At 46.6% G+C, this 21,192-nt stretch overlaps 1 protein-coding gene and 1 long non-coding RNA gene across 2 annotated transcripts in view; one reads left to right on the top strand and one right to left on the bottom strand.

Moving 5' to 3' along the window:
• The window catches only part of LOC139383351 (ninein-like), a 52,180-nt gene that overhangs the window by 7,119 nt on the left and 23,869 nt on the right, over window positions 1-21,192 (top strand). Inside the window, exons 2-12 of the mRNA XM_071127859.1 lie at window positions 4,307-4,516; window positions 8,021-8,123; window positions 10,339-10,505; window positions 12,162-12,207; window positions 12,427-12,602; window positions 13,412-13,558; window positions 13,955-14,113; window positions 14,423-14,559; window positions 16,807-16,947; window positions 17,627-17,789; window positions 21,044-21,154. Of these exons, the coding sequence (XP_070983960.1) occupies window positions 4,328-4,516; window positions 8,021-8,123; window positions 10,339-10,505; window positions 12,162-12,207; window positions 12,427-12,602; window positions 13,412-13,558; window positions 13,955-14,113; window positions 14,423-14,559; window positions 16,807-16,947; window positions 17,627-17,789; window positions 21,044-21,154 (1,539 nt within the window). The 5' untranslated portion in view covers window positions 4,307-4,327. The remainder of the gene's footprint in view (window positions 1-4,306; window positions 4,517-8,020; window positions 8,124-10,338; window positions 10,506-12,161; window positions 12,208-12,426; window positions 12,603-13,411; window positions 13,559-13,954; window positions 14,114-14,422; window positions 14,560-16,806; window positions 16,948-17,626; window positions 17,790-21,043; window positions 21,155-21,192) is intronic.
• The window catches only part of LOC139383353 (uncharacterized), a 52,430-nt gene continuing 45,173 nt past the window's right edge, over window positions 13,936-21,192 (bottom strand). Inside the window, exon 4 of the long non-coding RNA XR_011628727.1 lies at window positions 13,936-14,070. This is a non-coding gene — a long non-coding RNA (uncharacterized lncRNA). The remainder of the gene's footprint in view (window positions 14,071-21,192) is intronic.

A 21,192-nucleotide genomic window follows, 5' to 3' on the forward strand; every position in this document is an offset into this window, starting at 1 on the left:
TGCATATGAAAACGATAACTGGCATGCAGAGTGGTAGAACTAGTACGATGAAATTAGCATTCCACAATAGAAATGTTACCGTCTTCTCTTGTAGTCTATTACCGGAAACTACAGGAGAGTAACGACAGAATCTGCAAACGCCAGCAGGAGCAGGAGGAGAATTAGGTTAAGTGTTATTATTTTTCTTCTTCTGGTTATCTAGATCTCTGGCACCCTCTTGAGGCATCAAACGTTAAGCTTAAAGCATCAGACAATCTCAATACATAAAGTTGATTTTATTAACACAGGTGTCTATATATGGAAAAACACATTTTAAAAATGTTGAGGAATCGATTGGTTGATGGAACAGGCGACTTTTGGTCAGACAGCCCTAGTCTGAAGTCCCTGCCACGTGTCTGAGTCGTTGAACTGCGACTCGTTTTGCCTCTTTGATTGCTTTACGTAGGTCATAGCTTTTCTGTTTGTACATGTCCTAGTCACCTTGCCCTGGTTAAATGCTGTGGTTTGCACTTTCAGTTTTTCACGAATATCGCCATCTACCCACGTTTTTTTTGGTTTGCATGAGTTCTAATCGTCATAGTAGTAACAACATCCTCTGATAAACCAGTCAGTGTATACGTCAAAACTATTCCCAGAGGTGACCCGGAACATTTCCCAGTCTGCTTGATCAAAACAAACCTGAAGCACAGATTCTGAAAGGTCAGACCAATGTTGAACAGTTCTTACCACTGATTCCTTGCCCCCCCCCCCCCCCCCCCCCGCAAGGGAAATTAACCTCTTGTCTTATGATTTCCCCTGCTCCAGTCTGCTCTGCCTTGGTCCTGATTCTGTCAATCTACAGCCATAATGACCCCCTGCAGGTATCCAACAAGGACCTTTTATTGAGCTACAAGTCTATTTTACTGACCTCTTGGTGCCTACTAGAAAAATCTAAAGACAGTAGTTGTTGAGGTTGTAAAGGAGTCCATTGAGAAGGAAAGTGTCAAGTCTGGGTCCGTATGTATCCACAAAGTGTCAGAGTAGAAGTGCTGATCTAGGATCAGTTTAGCCTTTTAGATCATAATGAATGAGGGTATATGGACAGATTCTAGATCAGATTGAATGAGGGTTATGGACAGATCCTAGATCAGAATGAATTAGGTTATATGGACAGATTCTAGATCAGAATGGATGAGGGTATATGGACAGATCCTAGATCAGAATGAATGAGGTTATATGGACAGATCCTAGATCAGAATGAATGAGGGTAATGGACAGATCCTAGATCAGAATGAATGAGGTTATATGGACAGGTCCTAGATCAGAATGAATGAGGTTATATGGACAGATCCTAGATCAGAATGAATGAGGGTATAGCGACAGATCCTAGATCAGAATGAATGGGGTTATATGGACAGATCCTAAATCAGCACTCTTACTCTGGGACACTTCGTGGATACAGGCTCCTGGTCTTTGTCTTGTGTTTTTACTGTGATGTTATGGGGGTAGCTGATGAGCTGGGGTATGGGATTAATGTGAGATCTTCTGACCGTAATGCTAATCTAAGGCTGACAGCATGGTTCACTTGAATGAGATTCGCTACTGAAACTTGCAGAAGCTGAATACTGATTATGGGTTTGGACAGCCCATTGTCTTGATTTGAATGGGTGGGTAGCCCCGGTCTAGGAGAAGGGGACACCTGGCTGATACAGACTTTATATGAAGTACCATAATGTCGTCACTATGGCAACGAGCAGCTGGTTATGGTGGGAGTCTATCTACACCGTGTGTGTGATGCTTTCCTTCCTTTGTCTGACATGATTGAAATGGACTTGGTCAGATTTTTGTGACATTAGTCAATTATCTGTATTGTTATAGAGACATCTGTTAAAAATCAGACTCATTTTTGATTTTATTGTTGTATAACTTGACCTCCTTTAAAGCTGTCTGAGCATAATCCCGATACAGATGAAATAACCTGTTTTTGTTTTAAATAAAGTTTTTAAATTCGTATACTATACCCTATGGGCCCTGGTCAAAAGTAGTGCTTCAGAAATGGCACCTTGACCAGTACTTTTGACCCATGGCGTACAGTGTTTTCAGAAAGTATTCATAGCCCTTGACTTATTCCACATTTTTGTTGTTACAGCCTTATTTAAAAAATTGATGGAACAGATTGTGTTTTATTTTTTTCTCACCCATCTACACACAATATTCCATAATGACAGGGAACGTGTGTTGACAATGAAATACTTTTGTAGAAGCACCTTTTGGCAGGGATTACAAGCCGAGTCTTTCTGGGTAAATCCCTAAGCGCTTTCCACACTTGGATTGTGCAACATTTGCCTATTTTTATTCTTTAAAAATGTCTAGCTCTGTCAAGTTGGTTATTGATCATTGCTAGACAACCATTGTCAGGTCTTACCATAGTTTTGCCTCATATTTTAAAGTCGATTTATCTCAGCCACTCAGGACGGTTCACTGTCTTGGTAAGCAACCAGTGTAGATTTGGCCTTGTGTTGTAGGTTATTGTCCTGCTGAAAGGTGAATACATCTCCCAGTGTCTGGTGTAAAGCAGATTGAACCAGGTTTTCCACTAGGACTTTGCCTGTGCTTAGCTCCATTCTGTTTCTTTTTTTATCCTGAAAAACTCCCCTGTACTTAACAATTACAAGCATGCCCATAATGTGATTCAGCCACCACTATACTTGAAAATATGGAGAGTGGTACTCAGTAATGTGTTGTATTGGATTTTCCCCAAACATAACACTTTGTATTCAGGACAAAAGTGTAATCACTTTGCCAATTTATTTTCAGTCTGACTTTAGTGCCTTGTTGCAAACAGGAAGCATCTTTAGGAATATTTGTTATTCTGTATGGGCTTCATTCTTTCCCCTCTGTCATTTAGGTTAGTATTGTGGAGTAACAAAAATGTGTTGATCCATCCTCAGTTTCTCCTATCACAGCCATTAAACTCTGTTACTGTTTTAAAGTCACCATTGGCCTTAGGGTGAAATCCCTGAGCGGTTTCCTTCCTCTCTGGTAACTGAGTTAGGAAGGACGCCTGTATCTTTGTGGTGACTGGGTGTATTGATTCACCATCCAAAGTGGAATTAATAACCATCATGCTCAAAGATTTATTTAATGTCTGCTTTTTTAAATATACCAATAGGTGTCCTCCCTCAGCGAGGCATTGCCCCTCTGCAGGATCACTGACCATGTCTCTGTCATTGGTCCTGTCGAACCCCCATCGAGCGTGGGCTGGTCTGCCATTGGTCCTGTCGAGCCCCCCATCGAGCGTGGGCCGGTCTGCCATTGGTCCTGTCGAGCCCCCATTGAGCGTGGGCCGGTCTGCGTGGGCCGGTCTCCCTAGTTAAAAGAAATTCATGTTAGCAGGCAATATTAACTAAATATGCAGGTTTAAAAATATATACTTGTGTATTGGATAGGATGCCATTTGGGTTGCAGCCCTGGTTTTGGCCATCCAGTAAGGCTGATTGGATTACTTTCCTCTCAACCACATGATGACGCTGTGTAGTGGCAGTAGATCAACATCCTAGAAGCAGGTACAGGCTGGAGAGGCTGGAGGGGAGGTTCTGTTTGGACTTGGTGGAGGGGAGGTTCTGTTTGGACTTGGTGGGGGGGGGGGGGTGGTGTTCTGTTTAGTCCTGGTGGAGGGGGAGCTGCTGTTTGGAACAGCCCTGGTCGTCTGGAAATAAGATCAACGTAGTAGCAGTCTTTGTGTCCAGGGCAGGGTGCTGTCTGTTCTAACTGCTCCCTTGTCTCTATCTTTACCTGTCTGTCCAGGGCAGGGTGCTGTCTGTTCTCACCCTGTCTCCATCCTTACCTGTCTGTCCAGGGCAGGGTGCTGTCTGTTCTAACCCTGTCTCTATCCTTACCTGTCTGTCCAGGGCAGGGTGCTGTCTGTTCTCACCCTGTCTCCATCCTTACCTGTCTGTCCAGGGCAGGGTGCTGTCTGTTCTAACCCTGTCTCTATCCTTACCTGTCTGTCCAGGGCAGGGTGCTGTCTGTTCTAACCCTGTCTCTATCCTTACCTGTCTGTCCAGGGCAGGGTGCTGTCTGTTCTAACCCTGTCTCTATCCTTACCTGTCTGTCCAGGGCAGGGTGCTGTCTGTTCTAACCCTGTCTCTATCCTTACCTGTCTGTCCAGGGCAGGTTGCTGTCTGTTCTAACCCTGTCTCTATCTTTACCTGTCTGTCCAGGGCAGGGTGCTGTCTGTTCTAACCCTGTCTCTATCTTTACCTGTCTGTCCAGGGCAGGGTGCTGTCTGTTCTAACCCTGTCTCTATCTTTACCTGTCTGTCCAGGGCAGGGTGCTGTCCTATGGGATGGATGACGGCCAGCAGGATCAGTACGAGGAGCGTCTGAAGGAGGTATTTGAGACTTTTGACACCAGCGGAGCCGGGTTGCTGTGCCCCGAGGAGCTATCCAGCCTGTGCCAGGCCCTGCACCTGGAGGATGCCACCCCAACACTGCTACATGCCCTGCTGCAGAACCAGGACCCACTCACTGACAGGGTAAGCCCTACACCTGGGCCTGTTCATTAAGGTTGGAAGGGAACGGACTGAAACAGGGAGGGACTACCACGAAGTGTCCAATAAGAAACGCTATTGTGTTCACTCATGAACAGAACCTGGGAACTCTGGATATTCTCAGCCTTGAGTTAGTGTTTTACTGGCAGGGTCCGCCCCCTGCACTAGCCACAGCTCAGGGTAATCTACCTGTTGGATGGAGAGTGAGGTAGACTGTGTTTCTTTTCCTTAGACTCTGTAGAATCACAAGCCTAAAGTACAGGGGGCATATGAGGTGAATTAGTTGTATTTATCTCTTGTGTTTTTAGTGGGATACAGGCTCTATTCTGTCGTCAGAGAGCAGCTCTGAACTCTTTATGCAGCCTCCAGCTCTCAGGTCTTTGTTCAGCCAGCCAGGGAGCCAGCCAGGGAGCCAGTGAGCCAGCCAGTGAGCCAGCCAGGGAGCCAGCCAGGGAGCCAGCCAGCCAGGGAGCCAGCCAGCCAGGGAGCCAGTGAGCCAGCCAGTGAGCCAGCCAGCGAGCCAGCCAGCCAGCCGGCCAGCCAGCCAGCCAGGGAGCCAGCCAGCCAGGGAGCCAGCCAGCCAGCCAGCCAGCCAGGGAGCCAGCCAGGGAGCCAGGGAGCCAGCCAGCCAGGGAGCCAGCCAGCCAGCCAACCAGGGAGCCAGCCAGCCAGGGAGCCAGCCAGCCAGGGAGCCAGGGAGCCAGCCAGCCAGCCAGCCAGCCAGCCAGGGAGCCAGCCAGCCAGCCAGCCAGGGAGCCAGCCAGCCAGCCAGCCAGGGAGCCAGCCAGCCAGCCAGCCAGGGAGCCAGCCAGCCAGCGAGCCAGCCAGCCAGCCAGCCAGCCAGGGAGCCAGCCAGCCAGCCAGCCAGGGAGCCAGCCAGCCAGCCAGGGAGTCAGACAGCCAGCCAGGGCCAGTCTCCTTGTGCTTTGTTAGCTGTCCTGTTTTAGAAATTAGAGCCTGTCATTGACCTCCTCATCCCAGGTGTCTGTTGTCATGACAACCAGACCAATCAACATTCTCAATTGAAGTGTGTCCGTTTGAGAGGGTGCTTGATGAGGAAAATGGCCCTCTTGCTTTAAGGCTGAAGTAAGAAGGCCAAGATCTCATGCAGCTGTTTTTCATTTCTGGTTAACAATTAAATACTTTACTGTGATTTTAGATTGTTTTCAATCTTAGCAAAGAGACATTTTTCAAACGATACATTTGCTAGCCTGTCTAGGAGTGGGGATGGGGGAAAAATAGCTGTTATTGTCTTATTATTCCAACGTCATAGTGTGGAAATACATACATACATACATACAAAACACAGGGAAATCACGTTTTTGACGACACTGGGCCTTTAAATCTAGATAAATGGCTTTTTAGTGTGTTTTTTTTTTTGTTATCGCATATTCTTCATGTCTGAATATTCTCAGCCTTGAGTTAGTGTTTTACTGGCAGGGTCCGCCCCCTGCACTAGCCACAGCTCAGGGTAATCTACCTGTTGGATGGAGAGTGAGGTAGACTGTGTTTCTTTTCCTTAGACTCTGTAGAATCACAAGCCTAAAGTACAGGGGGCATATGAGGTGAATTAGTTGTATTTATCTCTTGTGTTTTTAGTGGGATACAGGCTCTATTCTGTTGTCAGAGAGCAGCTCTGAACTCTTTATGCAGCCTCCAGCTCTCAGGTCTTTGTTCAGCCAGCCAGGGAGCCAGCCAGGGAGCCAGCCAGGGAGCCAGCCAGGGAGCCAGCCAGGGAGCCAGCCAGGGAGCCAGCCAGCCAGTGAGCCAGCCAGTGAGCCAGCCAGCCAGCGAGCCAGCCAGCCAGCCAGCCGGCCAGGGAGCCAGCCAGCCAGCCAGCCAGCCAGCCAGGGAGCCAGCCAGCCAGCCAGCCAGGGAGCCAGCCAGCCAGGGAGCCAGGGAGCCAGCCAGCCAGGGAGCCAGCCAGCCAGCCAGCCAGCCAGGGAGCCAGCCAGCCAGCCAGCCAGCCAGGGAGCCAGCCAGCCAGCCAGCCAGGGAGCCAGCCAGCCAGCCAGCCAGGGAGCCAGCCAGCCAGCCAGCCAGGGAGCCAGGGAGCCAGCCAGCCAGCCAGCCAGCCAGGGAGCCAGCCAGCCAGCCAGCCAGGGAGCCAGCCAGCCAGCCAGCCAGCCAGGGAGCCAGCCAGCCAGCCAGCCAGCCAGGGAGCCAGCCAGCCAGGGAGCCAGCCAGCCAGCCAGGGAGCCAGCCAGCCAGCCAGGGAGTCAGACAGCCAGCCAGGGCCAGTCTCCTTGTGCTTTGTTAGCTGTCCTGTTTTAGAAATTAGAGCCTGTCATTGACCTCCTCATCCCAGGTGTCTGTTGTCATGACAACCAGGCCAATCAACATTCTCAATTGAAGTGTGTCCGTTTGAGAGGGTGCTTGATGAGGAAAATGGCCCTCTTGCTTTAAGGCTGAAGTAAGAAGGCCAAGATCTCATGCAGCTGTTTTTCATTTCTGGTTAACAATTAAATACTTTACTGTGATTTTAGATTGTTTTCAATCTTAGCAAAGAGACATTTTTCAAACGATACATTTGCTAGCCTGTCTAGGAGTGGGGATGGGGGAAAAATAGCTGTTATTGTCTTATTATTCCAACGTCATAGTGTGGAAATACATACATACATACATACATACAAAACACAGGGAAATCACGTTTTTGACGACACTGGGCCTTTAAATCTAGATAAATGGCTTTTTAGTGTGTTTTTTTTTTGTTATCGCATATTCTTCATGTCTGATCAAAATAAAACAAGCCTTCATGATTATTCCTCCAATCATTTGAATGGTACTTTACTGCATGTACTGTATCGGCTCAACAACATCTGGCCTTCAAAGCCAGAAGTTTCTATGCATCTGTGGGCGGATCCATCAAAATAAACCTACATTACTCATAACCACCTACCCAAATCTAACAAATGACTTTCCTGGTATGAATGGAAGGGTGGTCAATGGCCTTGTGTTGGTAAGCACGTGGGGACTGAAGGGGGGGGGGGGGGGGTCAGCAGAAGCAGGGAAGCGATGATGGCTGACCCAAACACCAGGGTACCCCCCCCAACAATAAAGGACCAGGGTATTCATCCCCCCCCAGCAGTCATCCGCCCGGCAACGAAACACAAAGAGAATCTCCATATCTATTGGCACAGGGCCAGCAGCTGCTGCTTCAGACGTGTGTCCTCCCTCGTTCCACCCCCCCCCCTCGAGACATGTCATCCAGGATTCAATTCAATGTTAGATAATAAATTAATGGTCTGGAAATTCCTGAGTAAAGTTTCTACTTGTTGAGCATCCATCTTGTTGCCATTAGGGATTCCACTCACCTTCCTCTTATGTCACATGTTCACATAGTCGGTGTCCCGTTGACCTCACGACTAAGTAATACTCAACCACTGAAGTGGACCTTTTAGGATTTGACCCTTATGACATTGCTACTAGTAGTCCTTACATTCAGGAAGACTGTTTCATGGCGGATGTGTGTGTGTGTTTGTGTTTCAGGTTGATTTTGACCAGTTCAAGAATGCTTTAATTCTGGTGTTGTCAACGACGACAGCAGTAGCAACGTCCAGTCAGGAGACAACATGTGCACCGCCACAGCCGGGTAAGGAAGGAGTGAAATGTGACCAACGTCAATGATCAACAGTATAGCTTCCTCACGCATAAACCTTTACTGTTATTCACCCCCTGTCTCCCAAATACACCCCCCCACCCCCCTTAAATGTCTTAGCTACTACTTCGATGGCGCCGCCTCGGGTGGAGGCATTTCAAGCTGAGGAGCGAGGTTACCAATCCAATTTGATTACAGATGGTTGTATTTCTGTAAAGAGTAGCAATGCAATGAACACTATTTACAATACTTGCCATGCCAGCTAAACGGGGGCGGCAGCGTAGCCTAGTGGTTAGAGCGTTGGACTAGTAACCGGACAGTTGCTAGATCGAATCCCCGAGCTGACAAGGTACAAATCTGTTGTTCTGCCCCTGAACAAGGCAGTTAACCCCACTGTTCCTAGGTCGTCATTGAAAATAAGAATTTGTTCTTAACTGACTTGCCTAGTTAAGTAAAACAATTGGCATCAGTAGTAGACCCAACAAACAATAGCCAAATGCTTCGTTGGTAAGGAATGAATACAGTTGTATTTCTATACCATACTAACCACGATGAGGGTTCAATGCCATACCAACCGGGACGAGCATCTCTATAGCATCTTTATACCCCACACATACAATTATCTGTAATGTCCCTCAGTCAAATTAAAACACAGATTCAACCACAAAGACTAGGGAGGTTTACCAATTACTCAGTCAGTTGGTAGTTTATGACCCATGATGCATTTGGCTTTGCGCCTCAGTGTGTTGGATCTAGTACTTACTTAATTTAATACATTTTAAATTCAACAACAACAACAACGTGGGGAAAAGTCAAGGGGTGTGACTACTTTCTGAAGGCACTGTATGTTATAAAGACCTGACTCAAGACATTTCTGCTTTTGAATTTTAATTCATTTGTAAAGAAACTCAAACACAATTCCACTTTGACATTAGGGGTGTGTGTGTGTGTAGGCCAGGGATCCAAAATCTCAATTTAATAAATTTAAAATTCAAGCTGTAACACAACAAAATGTGGAAAATGTCATGGGGTGTGAATACTTTCTGAAGGCACTGTCGGTGCCAAACAGTTCGAGATCAGTCGGTCCTTGTCAACGTTTTGGACCAGGTAATCACTCTTAGCTTTTTAAAATATGACTTCGCTTCAAATTCCTGTCCATTGAGCTAATGTGTTCTGATGAGTCACAGTTGGCGTCTGAATGAAAGTGAAAACATTCACCTCGTGTTTCAGTGTTAATTTCGTCAATATTAACTTTTCAACAACCTATTTTTCCTGACAAACTATCAACGATAACGAGACGTCGTGGAAAAAAACAAATTACATCATTTTAGTTCGAATAATCTACATGACACTAATGGACCTTCAATTTGACATGAAGCGCATTTTTTTTTTAAATCTGTTTTGTCCAATCATAAGCACACATGCAGAATATTTCATCCTCATTGGCCGTTTAAAAAAAAAAAAATGTTTTACGTCTTTCTGTTGCGCCGCGGTTGATCTGGCGCTCTCTCCCGCGCACAGCTCCTGGTCACTTCAATCACTCGTCTGTCTCTTTTTTTTGAACTGATGCGCAGCCAGGACTATTCAGTTGTTTCTAATTCCGATTATTTTGTTACACACACACACAGTTCTGATGAGGAGAAAATCAGAGCTAAATTGTTTAAGCTGTAGGTTTTCTATCCTATATGGTTCATTCATGTTGCCTGCCATGGTATATAAGGGGATAGCAGGCCTAGTTGGGCAAGGCAATTTGAAGGAGCACATGATGAAGCTGTAGGTTTTCTATCCTATATGGTTCAATCATGTTGCCTGCCATGGTATATGAGGGGATAGCAGGCCTAGTTGGGCAAGGCAATCTGAAGGAGCACATGAATGTGTAGGTTTTCTATCCTATATGGTTAATTCATGTTGCCTGCCATGGTATATGAGGGGATAGCAAAAAATAGAAAATGCACTGACTAAAATAACTTCAAAAAAAAATTGTCCAGTATTTTTGTCAACTAATAGTTTAGTTATTAACTGACTCAGATTAAAGTTTTTAAAACGAAGTATAAAATAGCTGCCAAAATTAACACTGCTCAGTTTTCCAATCAGGATTTTCGTTCCAACTGAGCGCAAATTATTTTATTATTGAATTACTTCTGGAGAAGTGACAATCGCTAGGTTTTTTGACATTTTATAATTTAGATTTTATTCTCTTTCTCAACAGACTCGCCAGTCCAAGCTAAGTTTGTGCGGGGTAGTAAACGCTATGGCCGGCGCTCTACACCAGAGTTCATTGAGACCATCGCAGACTTCTCAGAGGTGGTGAGCTCAGAGGCTACAGGGCAGCAGGAGCCAGAGGACCATTACTCCACCGTACAGAGGAAACGTGAGGTAAAAACCTGCCGATTGACAGCCGATTTATAAGACCTTTGAACAGGTCAACATTCACAAGGCCGCAGGGCCAGACAAATTACCAGGACGTGTACTGCGAGCATGCGCTGACCAACTAGCAAGTGTCTTCACTGACATTTTCAACCTCTCCCTGTCCGAGTATGTAATACCAACATGACCACCATAGTGCCTGTGCCCAAGAACACTAAGGTAACCTGCCTAAATGACTTCCGACCCGTAGCACTCACATCTGTAGCCATGAAGTGCTTTGAAAGGCTGGTAATGGCTCACATCAACACCATTATCCCAGAAACCCTTAGACCCACTCCAATTTGCATACCGCCCCAGATCCACAGATGACGCAATCTCTATTGCACTCCACACTGCCCTTTCCCACCTGGACAAAGGGAACACCTACGTGAAAATGCTGTTCATTGGTTACAGCTCAACGTTCAACACCATAGTGCCCTCAAAACTCATCACTAAGCTAATGACCCTGGGACTAAGCCCCTCCCTCTGAAACTGGATCCTGGACTTGGCACCCCCAGGTGGTAAGGATAGGCAACAACACATCTACCGTACTGATCCTCAACACGTGTGCGTAGTCCCCTCCTGTGTACTCCCTGTTCAGAAACACATCTGCCACACTGATCCTCAACATTGGAGCTCCCCAGGGGTGCGTGCTTAGTCCCCTCCTGTACTCCCTGTTCACCCATGACTGCGTGGCTAAACACAACTCCAGCACCATCAAGTTTGCTGAGTCGTAGGCCTGATCACTGACAATGATGAGACAGCCTATAGGGAGGTCACGGAGACCTGGCAGTGTGGTGCCAGAACACCAACCTCTCCCTCAATGTGATCAGGACAAAGGAGCTGATCGTGGACTACAGGAAAAGGAGGACCGAGCACAACCCCATTCTCATCGATGGGGCTGTAGTGGAGCGGGTTGAGAGCTTAAAGTTGGTGTCCACGAACTATCATGGTGCACCAGAGGACGGGTCAGGGGGCTCTGCCTGATTTGGGAGTTTTTTCGGGGGGGTTCTGACAGAGGAACAATGAGCCCCCCCCCCAGTGATAGAATAAAGAGTGGTAGAGACCCATCTGTTCTAAATTCCTTCACTGTGGTTCCCTCCCAGACAATAGACCCTTGACCAAACACTAATTATGAAACGAGGAAATTATTATTCTGTTTATCATGTGTATTATAACAACCAATTTTTAAATGATTTTGCTTTAAAGTGTCCTGCTATTTATACATTTTTAAGCTCTTATCTTTTTTTGGTAGTGTTGGCTCACTTTTTTTTATATACAAATAGAATGACTGAAAGGACCTGAAAGAGAGGGAGACAGTTGGAGAAGTGAGGGTTTGAATCAGCTCTGTCAACATGGATTGTTCTCTCTTTAATTCTCTGATATGATCGCCATCTTTGAGCTCACCTTTGACCTTCAGAGGGGTCCGTGTCGTCACAATAGCTCTGTTGTCCTTTTCGTTGGACACACACACCCTAACCCCACCCAGCTGCAACCCCCACCCATCTTGTCTCAACCTGACCTGCACATGAGAAAGTGGGTTGTCTTGTCTGCATGTTTTTAAGTTGTGTTGATTTTTGAGTTGAGTTAATGAGTCATTTGCGTAACGTTATGTTTCTTCCACAGCGCTGGAACGCTCATGAAAGCAGTACGGACGAGTACGAGGCAGATGGTGAGTGGAAAGCTGTGATACTTATTATGTTCAATAGATACCCAGAAAGTCAGGTTTGGGGTCAATTGCAATTTCAAGTAGAATTGACCACAACACTGATCATAGGAGAGAGACGGAGGACATTTTGTCAAGGACCTCTGTTCCTTACAGGAGTTGAGGTCTTAAGGCAAGTCTTTACCATAGTAAAAACAATCTTAAAATATCTCTGTCTGTCGGTAGGCCAGCTGCACCTGTGGAACCCTGATGACCCCTCCACCCCGCGGGGCTCCACAGTGCCCCTGTCAGATCGCCTGGAGGAGAGGTTACGACAGGCCTGTGAGGAGCTGGTTATGCCCTGGGATGGATGTGCCAGCCACCATGAGCTACTGGCTCTCTGTGACCACCTGGGCCTGGAGGTGAGGAAAGAGTGTGTCCAAAATGGCCCCCCCATTTCTTATAGTGCATTAGATGGGGAATGGGGTGGCATTTGGGATTCAACCCATTTTGCTTTGGAGGTCTCAATTCACTCCCTAACCCTTCCTCTTGGCTCTAACCCTTCCTCTTGGCCCTAAACCCCTTCCTCTTGGCCCTAAACCCCTTCCCCTCGGCCCTAAACCCCTTCCCCTCGGCCCTAAACCCCTTCCCCTCGGCCCTAAACCCCTTCCCCTCGGCCCTAAACCCCTTCCCCTCGGCCCTAAACCCCTTCCCCTCGGCCCTAAACCCCTTCCCCTCGGCCCTAAACCCCTTCCCCTCGGCCCTAAACCCCTTCCCCTCGGCCCTAGACCCCTTCCCCTCGGCCCTAGACCCCTTCCCCTCGGCCCTAGACCCCTTCCCCTCGGCCCTAGACCCCTTCCCCTCGGCCCTAGACCCCTTCCCCTCGGCCCTAGACCCCTTCCCCTCGGCCCTAGACCCCTTCCCCTCGGCCCTAGACCCCTTCCCCTCGGCCCTGAACCCCTTCCCCTCGGCCCTAAACCCCTTCCCCTCGGCCCTAAACCCCTTCCCCTCGGCCCTAAACCCCTTCCCCTCGGCCCTAAACCCCTTCCATGTTAGCAGATCTGTAAGGTGGAAGTAATATGGTGGAGCCCCAGGGGAAAAGGGTATGACATGGCATCCTATTCTCTATAATGGAATAGGGTACTATTTTGGACATATCCAAAGTGGAGGTTTGAGAGTCTGAGTAGACGCTGGGAAATATTTCTGATGGTTGTTTATTTTTTTTCTCCAGGTGACGGAGGATGTCCTCCAGGTTCTAAGTGGTGATGAGGTCATGAGCGTTCAGGCGTTTACTTCCTGGGTTCTGAACCAAGCCAAGCCCCCCACCCCGTCTGCCTCCACACCTTACAGACAGCTGAAAAGACTACACTCCTCACAGGTACAGTGAAACCCATCTCGGGTCTAATTCCCATGTTGTGGCCTCCGTTCTGAACTTCTCTGACCGAAACAATCACTATGGTTTTTAACCATGGATCTGCAGAATAATAAACTATGTTTTTAATAAGGGCGTGCCTCACCTTCTAATCCATGTTGTGCCCTGACATGGCTACTGTACCATCAAAGCCATATGGATATAGATACACTTGCCTCTGGTTAACATGGTTTGGGGATTTGTCTACTCTTGTCTACTTTAAAAAAATAAATAAATAAATGTTTTGTGGAGGAAATAATATTACAATTTCCTGTTTTGAGTCACTCATGAACGAACACACAAAGGACCGAGTCAATATATTTATTAGACAATTTGACCTTCCCCTTCTGTCCATCCTGACAGCCGTTTGATGAGACGGGGCGTAGGACCAGCTGTATGACCAGCTCCATCAGGATGTGTCTGTTCTCCACTCTGGACGATGGGACAGGGTCCACTCCTGCCGAGGATGTCCTGGATGCCTGGATGGAGGAGGGCATCGAGAACAGCCCTGAGATACTACAGGTCACACCATTTTTATTTTAGCCTATCAGACCTCTGTTGAAAGAGTCTGTTCAGATACTTTGAGTGTTTTCTTAAGTCTACCCGGAGTGCTGGATGGGCGAGGTTTACAGTTGCCTGGTCTGTATGATATACTACAGTACCCATAATGCTCTGTTTGGAACATAATGGTGTCCAGTCTCCTTCCCAATACACAATGTAACTCTCACACTTGAGTCGAAGTTGTTGTTGTTTTTACACCTGAGTGTATTTATTTGTATCCCCTATTTCGAGGGCTTGATATGTTGACACGGAGTTATGTCTGTTCTGTAGGCCTTGGATTTTGACCTGGAAGGTAAAGTGAACCTCAGGGAGCTGACTGTGGCTCTGGAGAACGAGCTCCTCGTCACTAAGAATGGGATCCACCAGGCTGCACTGGCCAGCTTTAAGGCTGAGATCAGATACCTACTGTGAGTATGGGGAGATACCTACTGGCCAGCTTCAAGGCTGAGATTAGGTACCTACTGTGAGTATGAGGAGATACCTACTGGCCAGCTTTAAGGCTGAGATCAGAAACCTACTGGCCAGCTTTAAGGCTGAGATCAGAAACCTACTGGCCAGCTTTAAGGCTGAGATCAGAAACCTACTGGCCAGCTTTAAGCCTGAGATCAGACACCTACTGGCCAGCTTTAAGGCTGATATCAGTACCTACTGGCCAGCTTTAAGCCTGAGATCAGAAACCTACTGGCCAGCTTTAAGGCTGAGATCAGAAACCTACTGTGAGTATGAGGAGATACCTACTGGCCAGCTTTAAGGCTGAGATCAGACACCTACAGGCCAGCTTTAAGGCTGAGATCAGAAACCTACTGGCCAGCTTTAAGGCTGAGATCAGAAACCTACTGGCCAGCTTTAAGGCTGAGATCAGAAACCTACTGGCCAGCTTTAAGGCTGAGATCAGAAACCTACTGTGAGTATGAGGAGATTTTTACACTGGTGTTTAGGTTTGCAAAATGCCAGTAACGTCCCCAAAATGTCCTGGTTTTCAAGAAATGCCGATTTGGAAAATTCCCATAATCAGGAGGGGAAACGCAGGAAATCCAAATTCTTCCAACGATTTCTGGAAATCCTGTTAATTTTGGGAAAACTACCGGGATTTTCAAATCAAATTGTATTGGTCACGTACAGTGCAGTAATATCTAACTAAATGCTTGTGTTCCTAGCTCCAACAGTGCAGTAATATCTAACTAAATGCTTGTGTTCCCAGCTCCAACAGTGCAGTAGTATCTAACTAAATGCTTGTGTTCCTAGCTCCAACAGTGCAGTAGTATCTAACTAAATGCTTGTGTTCCTAGCTCCAACAGTGCAGTAGTATCTAACTAAATGCTTGTGTTCCTAGCTCCAACAGTGCAGTAGTATCTAACTAAATGCTTGTGTTCCTGGCTCCAACAGTGCAGTAGTTAGTATCTAACTAAATGCTTGTGTTCCTAGCTCCTAGCTCTAACTAAATGCTTGTGTTCCTAGCTCCAACAGTGCAGTAGTATCTAATGCAGTAGTATCTAACTAAATGCTTGTGTTCTCGGCTCCAACAGTGCAGTAGTATCTAACTAAATGCTTGTGTTCCCAGCTCCAACAGTGCAGTAGTATCTAACTAAATGCTTGTGTTCCTAGCTCCAACAGTGCTGTAGTATCTAACTAAATGCTTGTGTTCCTAGCTCCAACAGTGCTGTAGTATCTAACTAAATGCTTGTGTTCCTAGCTCCAACAGTGCAGTAGTATCTAACTAAATGCTTGTGCTCCTAGCTCCAACAGTGCTGTAGTATCTAACTAAATGCTTGTGTTCCTGGCTCCAACAGTGCAGTAGTATCTAACTAAATGCTTGTGTTCCTGGCTCCAACAGTGCAGTAGTATCTAACTAAATGCTTGTGTTCCTAGCTCCAACAGTGCAGTAGTATCTAACTAAATGCTTGTGTTCCTGGCTCCAACAGTGCAGTAGTATCTAACTAAATGCTTGTGTTCCTAGCTCCAACAGTGCAGTAGTATCTAACTAAATGCTTGTGTTCCTGGCTCCAACAGTGCAGTAGTATCTAACTAAATGCTTGTGTTCCTAGCTCCAACAGTGCAGTAGTATCTAACTAAATGCTTGTGTTCCCAGCTCCAACAGTGCTGTAATATCTAACTAAATGCTTGTGTTCCCAGCTCCAACAGTGCAGTAGTATCTAACTAAATGCTTGTGTTCCTAGCTCCAACAGTGCAGTAGTATCTAACTAAATGCTTGTGTTCCCAGCTCCAACAGTGCTGTAATATCTAACTAAATGCTTGTGTTCCTAGCTCCAACAGTGCAGTAGTATCTAACTAAATGCTTGTGTTCCTAGCTCCAACAGTGCAGTAGTATCTAACTAAATGCTTGTGTTCCTAGCTCCAACAATGCAGTAATAATATTTTGAATGGTTAATTTTGCAGCCCTATTGCTCATAAACAATAGACATACTGGAATACACATGCCCACACAGATGCACCATAATCAGACGCTTACTGTGACCAGTAGAAATCTACACGGCTCCTAATCTGAGTGGAAGATAAGAACAGTCTCCTATGTTCATATCATTCAAAATAGTAGATCAGTGTTGGAGTTAGATCTTTTGACGTAACACTATGTTTTGTAACATTCTAAATGGTTGTATAGTGTTTTGATTAGCTTCCGTGTTCCCCCCCCCCAGCGAGCGTGTTGATCATGAACGCAGAGAGAAAGAGAAGATTCGCTCTGACCTGGACAAAGCCGACAAGTTAAAAACCCAGCTGGCTGCTGAGGTGGACGAGCATCACTCTGCCATCGAACGCATGAATGACCTCAACCTCAGGTAATGTTTCCGTGACCTCAACCTCTGTTAGCGTTCCGTGACCTCAACCTCTGTTAGCGTTCCCGTGACCTCAACCTCTGTTAGCGTTCCCGTGACCTCAACCTCTGTTAGCGTTCCCGTGACCTCAACCTCTGTTAGCGTTCCCGTGACCTCAACCTCTGTTAGAGTTCCCGTGACCTCTTCGACCCATTCAGTCATTGATGGCTGTTGTTTTAATTTGTATTGTATGTATGGTACTTGTAACCTGGCAATGTCTTTCTTAAATGTCCCTGAGGGGATAAATTAAGATTTTGTACATCGCAGTGTTATGGCGTCATTACCGGACGTGACCGGGAGTCCCATTGGCCCAGCGTCTTTAGGGGAGTGGTTTGGGGGGATTTACTTTGCTCATCGCGCTCTGGCGACTCCTTGTGGCGGGCCGGGCGCCTGCAGGCTGAAAGCGGTCGTCAGTTGAACGGTGTTTCCTCCGACAACCTTGGTGCATCTGGCTTCCCGGGTTAAGCGAGCGGGTGTTATGTTTCGGAGGATGCATGACTCGACCTTCGCCTCTCCTGGAGCCCGTAATCACGAAAAGGGGGTAAAAATGACAGCAAAATAAATTGGGGTGAATCTAAGGAATGGAGTCAAATGAAATGGGATCAAATTGAATGTTTACCCCTCCCCTGTGTTTGTCCTGCAGGAAGCTGGAGCAGGAACACAGGGAGAAGCTGGTGTCTGTCAGGTCAGAGCTCATTAAAGAGATGGACCAGATTCAGCAGCAGAAAGAGAAACTGGAGGCAGAGATGGAGAAGATCAGAGACGACGAGACCTTCCTCAGAGATCACCTCTCACTCACTGTCAAGGTAACCAACACAGACCACCTCTCACTCACTGTCACGGTAACCAACACAGACCACCTCTCACTCACTGTCACGGTAACCAACACAGACCACCTCTCACTCACTGTCACGGTAACCAACACAGACTACCTTTCACTCACTGTCACGGTAACCAACACAGACTACCTTTCACTCACTGTCACGGTAACCAACACAGACCCCCACTCACTCACGGTCACAGTAACTAGCACAGACCACCTAACACTCACTGTCACGGTAACTAACACAGACCACCACTCACTTACTGTCACGGTAACTAACACAGACCACATCTCACTCCCTCACGGTAACTAACACAGACCACATCTCACTCCCTCACGGTAACTAACACAGACCACATCTCACTCACGGTAACTAACATCAATAAGGATCTATCATGGTCAAAAACACACAAACATACTCGTGATGAGAGCACGACAGCACCTATTCCCCGTCAGAAGGCTGAAAAGATTTGGCACGGCCCCTTAAATCCTCATAGAGTTCAACAGCTGCATCGTTGAGAGCATCTTGACTGGCTGCATCACCGCCTGGTACGGCAGCTGAAAGGCAGCCCACGGCAAGGCGCGGCAGATGGTGATCATGGCCCAGTACATCACTGGGGCCCGAGTTCCCATGCCATCTAAGACCTCTATACCAGGGGGTGTCAGAGGAAGGTACAAACTAATTCAGACTCCAGACACCCAATAAATAGACTGTTCTCCGTGCTACTGTCTGGAACCAACAGGACCCTGAACACCTTCTACACCCAAGCCATGACACTAGCTACAATGACACACACTACATACACCCACTCCACGTAACATATCCCATACATGCATACTGACCCCACATTTACCACACAAGTTGTTGTTGCTGCTCTGTCTATCCTGTTGCCTAGTCACTTCACCCCTACCTATATGTACAGTTGAAGTCAGAAGTTTACACTCACCTTAGCCAAATACATTCAAACTTGTTTTTTTCACTATTCCTGACATTTAATTCTAGTAAAAATTCCCTGTCTTAGTTCAGTTAGGATCCCCACTTTATTTTAATTTTAAATGTCAGAATAATAGTGTAGAGATTTCTTTCAGCTTTTATTTCTTTCATCACATTCCCAGTAGGTCAGAAGTTTACATACACTCAATTAGTATTTGGTAGCATTCCTTTAAATTGTTTAACTTGGGTCAAACGTTTAGGATAGCCTTCCATTAGCTTCCCACAATAAGTTGGGTGAATTTTGGCCCATTCCTCCTGACAGAGCTGATGTAACCGAGTCAGGTTGGTTGGCCTCCTTGCTTTTTCAGTTCTGCCCACAAATCTTCTATGGGATTGAGGTCAGGGCTTTGTGATGGCCACTCCAATACCTTGACTTTGTTGTCCTTAAGCCATTTTGACACAACTTTGGAAGTATGCTTGGGGTCATTGTCCATTTGGAAGACCCATTTGCGAACGAGCTTTAACTTCCTGACTGATGTCTTGAGATGTTGCTTCAATATATCCACAGAATTTTCCACCCTCATGATGCCATCTATTTTGTGAAGTGCACCAGTCCCTCCTGCAGCAAAGCACCCCGACAACATGATGCTCCCACCCCCATGCTTCACTGATGGGATGGTGTTCTTCGGCTTGCAAATCTCCCCCTTTTTCCTCCAAACATAATGATGGTCATTATGGCCAAACAGTTATATTTTTGTTTCATCAGACCAGAGGACATTTCTCCAAAAAGTACCATCTTTGTCCCCATGTGCAGTTGCAAACCGTAGTCTGGCTTTTTTATGGCGGTTTTGGAGCAGTGGCTTCTTTCTTGCTGAGCGGCCTTTCAGGTTATGTCGATATAGGACTCGTTTTTACTGTGGGTATAGATACTTTTGTACCTGTTTCCTCCAGCATCTTCACAAGGTCCTTCGCTGTTGTTCTGGGATTGATTTGCACTTTTCGCATCAAAGTACATTCATCTCTATCGCGTCTCCTTCCTGAGCGGTATGACGGCTGCGTGGTCCCATGGTGTTTATACTTGCGTACTATTGTTTGTACAGATGAACGTGGTACCTTCAGGCGTTTGGAAATTGCTCCCAAGGATGAACTAATTTCTTTCCTGAGGTCTTGGCTGATTGCTTTTGATTTTCCCATGATGTCAAGCAAAGAGGCCCTGAGTTTGAAGGTAGGCCTTGAAGTACATCCACAGGTACACCTCCAATTGACTCCAATTGACCTCAAATTATGTCAATTAGCCTATCAGAAGCTTCTAAAGCCATGACATCATTTTCTGGAATTTTCCAAGCTGTTTAAAGCCACAGTCAACTTAGTGTATGTAAACATCTGACCCACTGGAATTGTGATACAGTTAAATAATCTGTCTGTAAACAATTGTTGGAAAAATTACTTTTCATGCACAAAGTAGATGTCCTAACCAACTTGCCAAAACTATAGTGTTTGGAGGGGTTGAAAAACCAGTTTTAATGACGCCAACCTAAGTGTATATAAACTTCCAAATTCAACTGTACATATCTACCTCAATTACCGCTTACCCCTGCACATCAACTCAATGCTGGTACTCCCTGTATATAGCCGTGGCATTACCTGGTACTTCCTGTATATAGCCGTGGCATTAGCTGGTACTTCCTGTATATAGCCGTGGCATTACTTGGTACTTCCTGTATATAGCAGTGGCATTAGCTGGTACTTCCTGTATATAGCCGTGGCATTAGCTGGTACTTCCTGTATATAGCCGTGGCATTAGCTGGTACTTCCTGTATATAGCCGTGGTATTAGCTGGTACTTCCTGTAAATAGCCGTGGCATTAGCTGGTACTTCCTGTATATAGCCGTGTCATTAGCTGGTACTTCCTGTATATAGCCGTGGCATTAGCTGGTACTTCCTGTAAATAGCCGTGGCATTGTTTTAAAATTTTCCATCGTTGGCAAAGCCCCAGGCAGTAAGCATTTCACTGTAGTCTACACCTGTTGTTTGCTAAATATGTGACAACAAATATACACATTTTATTTGAACCCACACGCTTAACCCTCACTCCTCACGGTTAACCCTCACTCCTCACGGTTAACCCTCACTCCTCACGGTTAACCCTCACTCCTCACGGTTAACCTTCACTCCTCACGGTTAACCCTCACTCCTCACGGTTAACCCTCACTCCTCACGGTTAACCCTCACTCCTCACGGTTAACCCTCACTCCTCACGGTTAACCCTCACTTCTCACGGTTAACCCTCACTCTAACTTCAGGAAAGTAGGTGTCTGGAGATGGAGCTACTGGTCAGCACTGAGAAACTGTTGGCGGCAGAAAGCCAAGTCCGCGAACTGCAGAAGAACCTGGATAACATCCTGAAGGAGAAGGTAAAGACCTTTCTCTCCTGCTGTAATGTGTATTGACA

The sequence above is a fragment of the Oncorhynchus clarkii genome, chromosome 25 (genome assembly GCF_045791955.1).
Source record: "Oncorhynchus clarkii lewisi isolate Uvic-CL-2024 chromosome 25, UVic_Ocla_1.0, whole genome shotgun sequence".
NCBI lineage: Eukaryota > Metazoa > Chordata > Actinopteri > Salmoniformes > Salmonidae > Oncorhynchus > Oncorhynchus clarkii.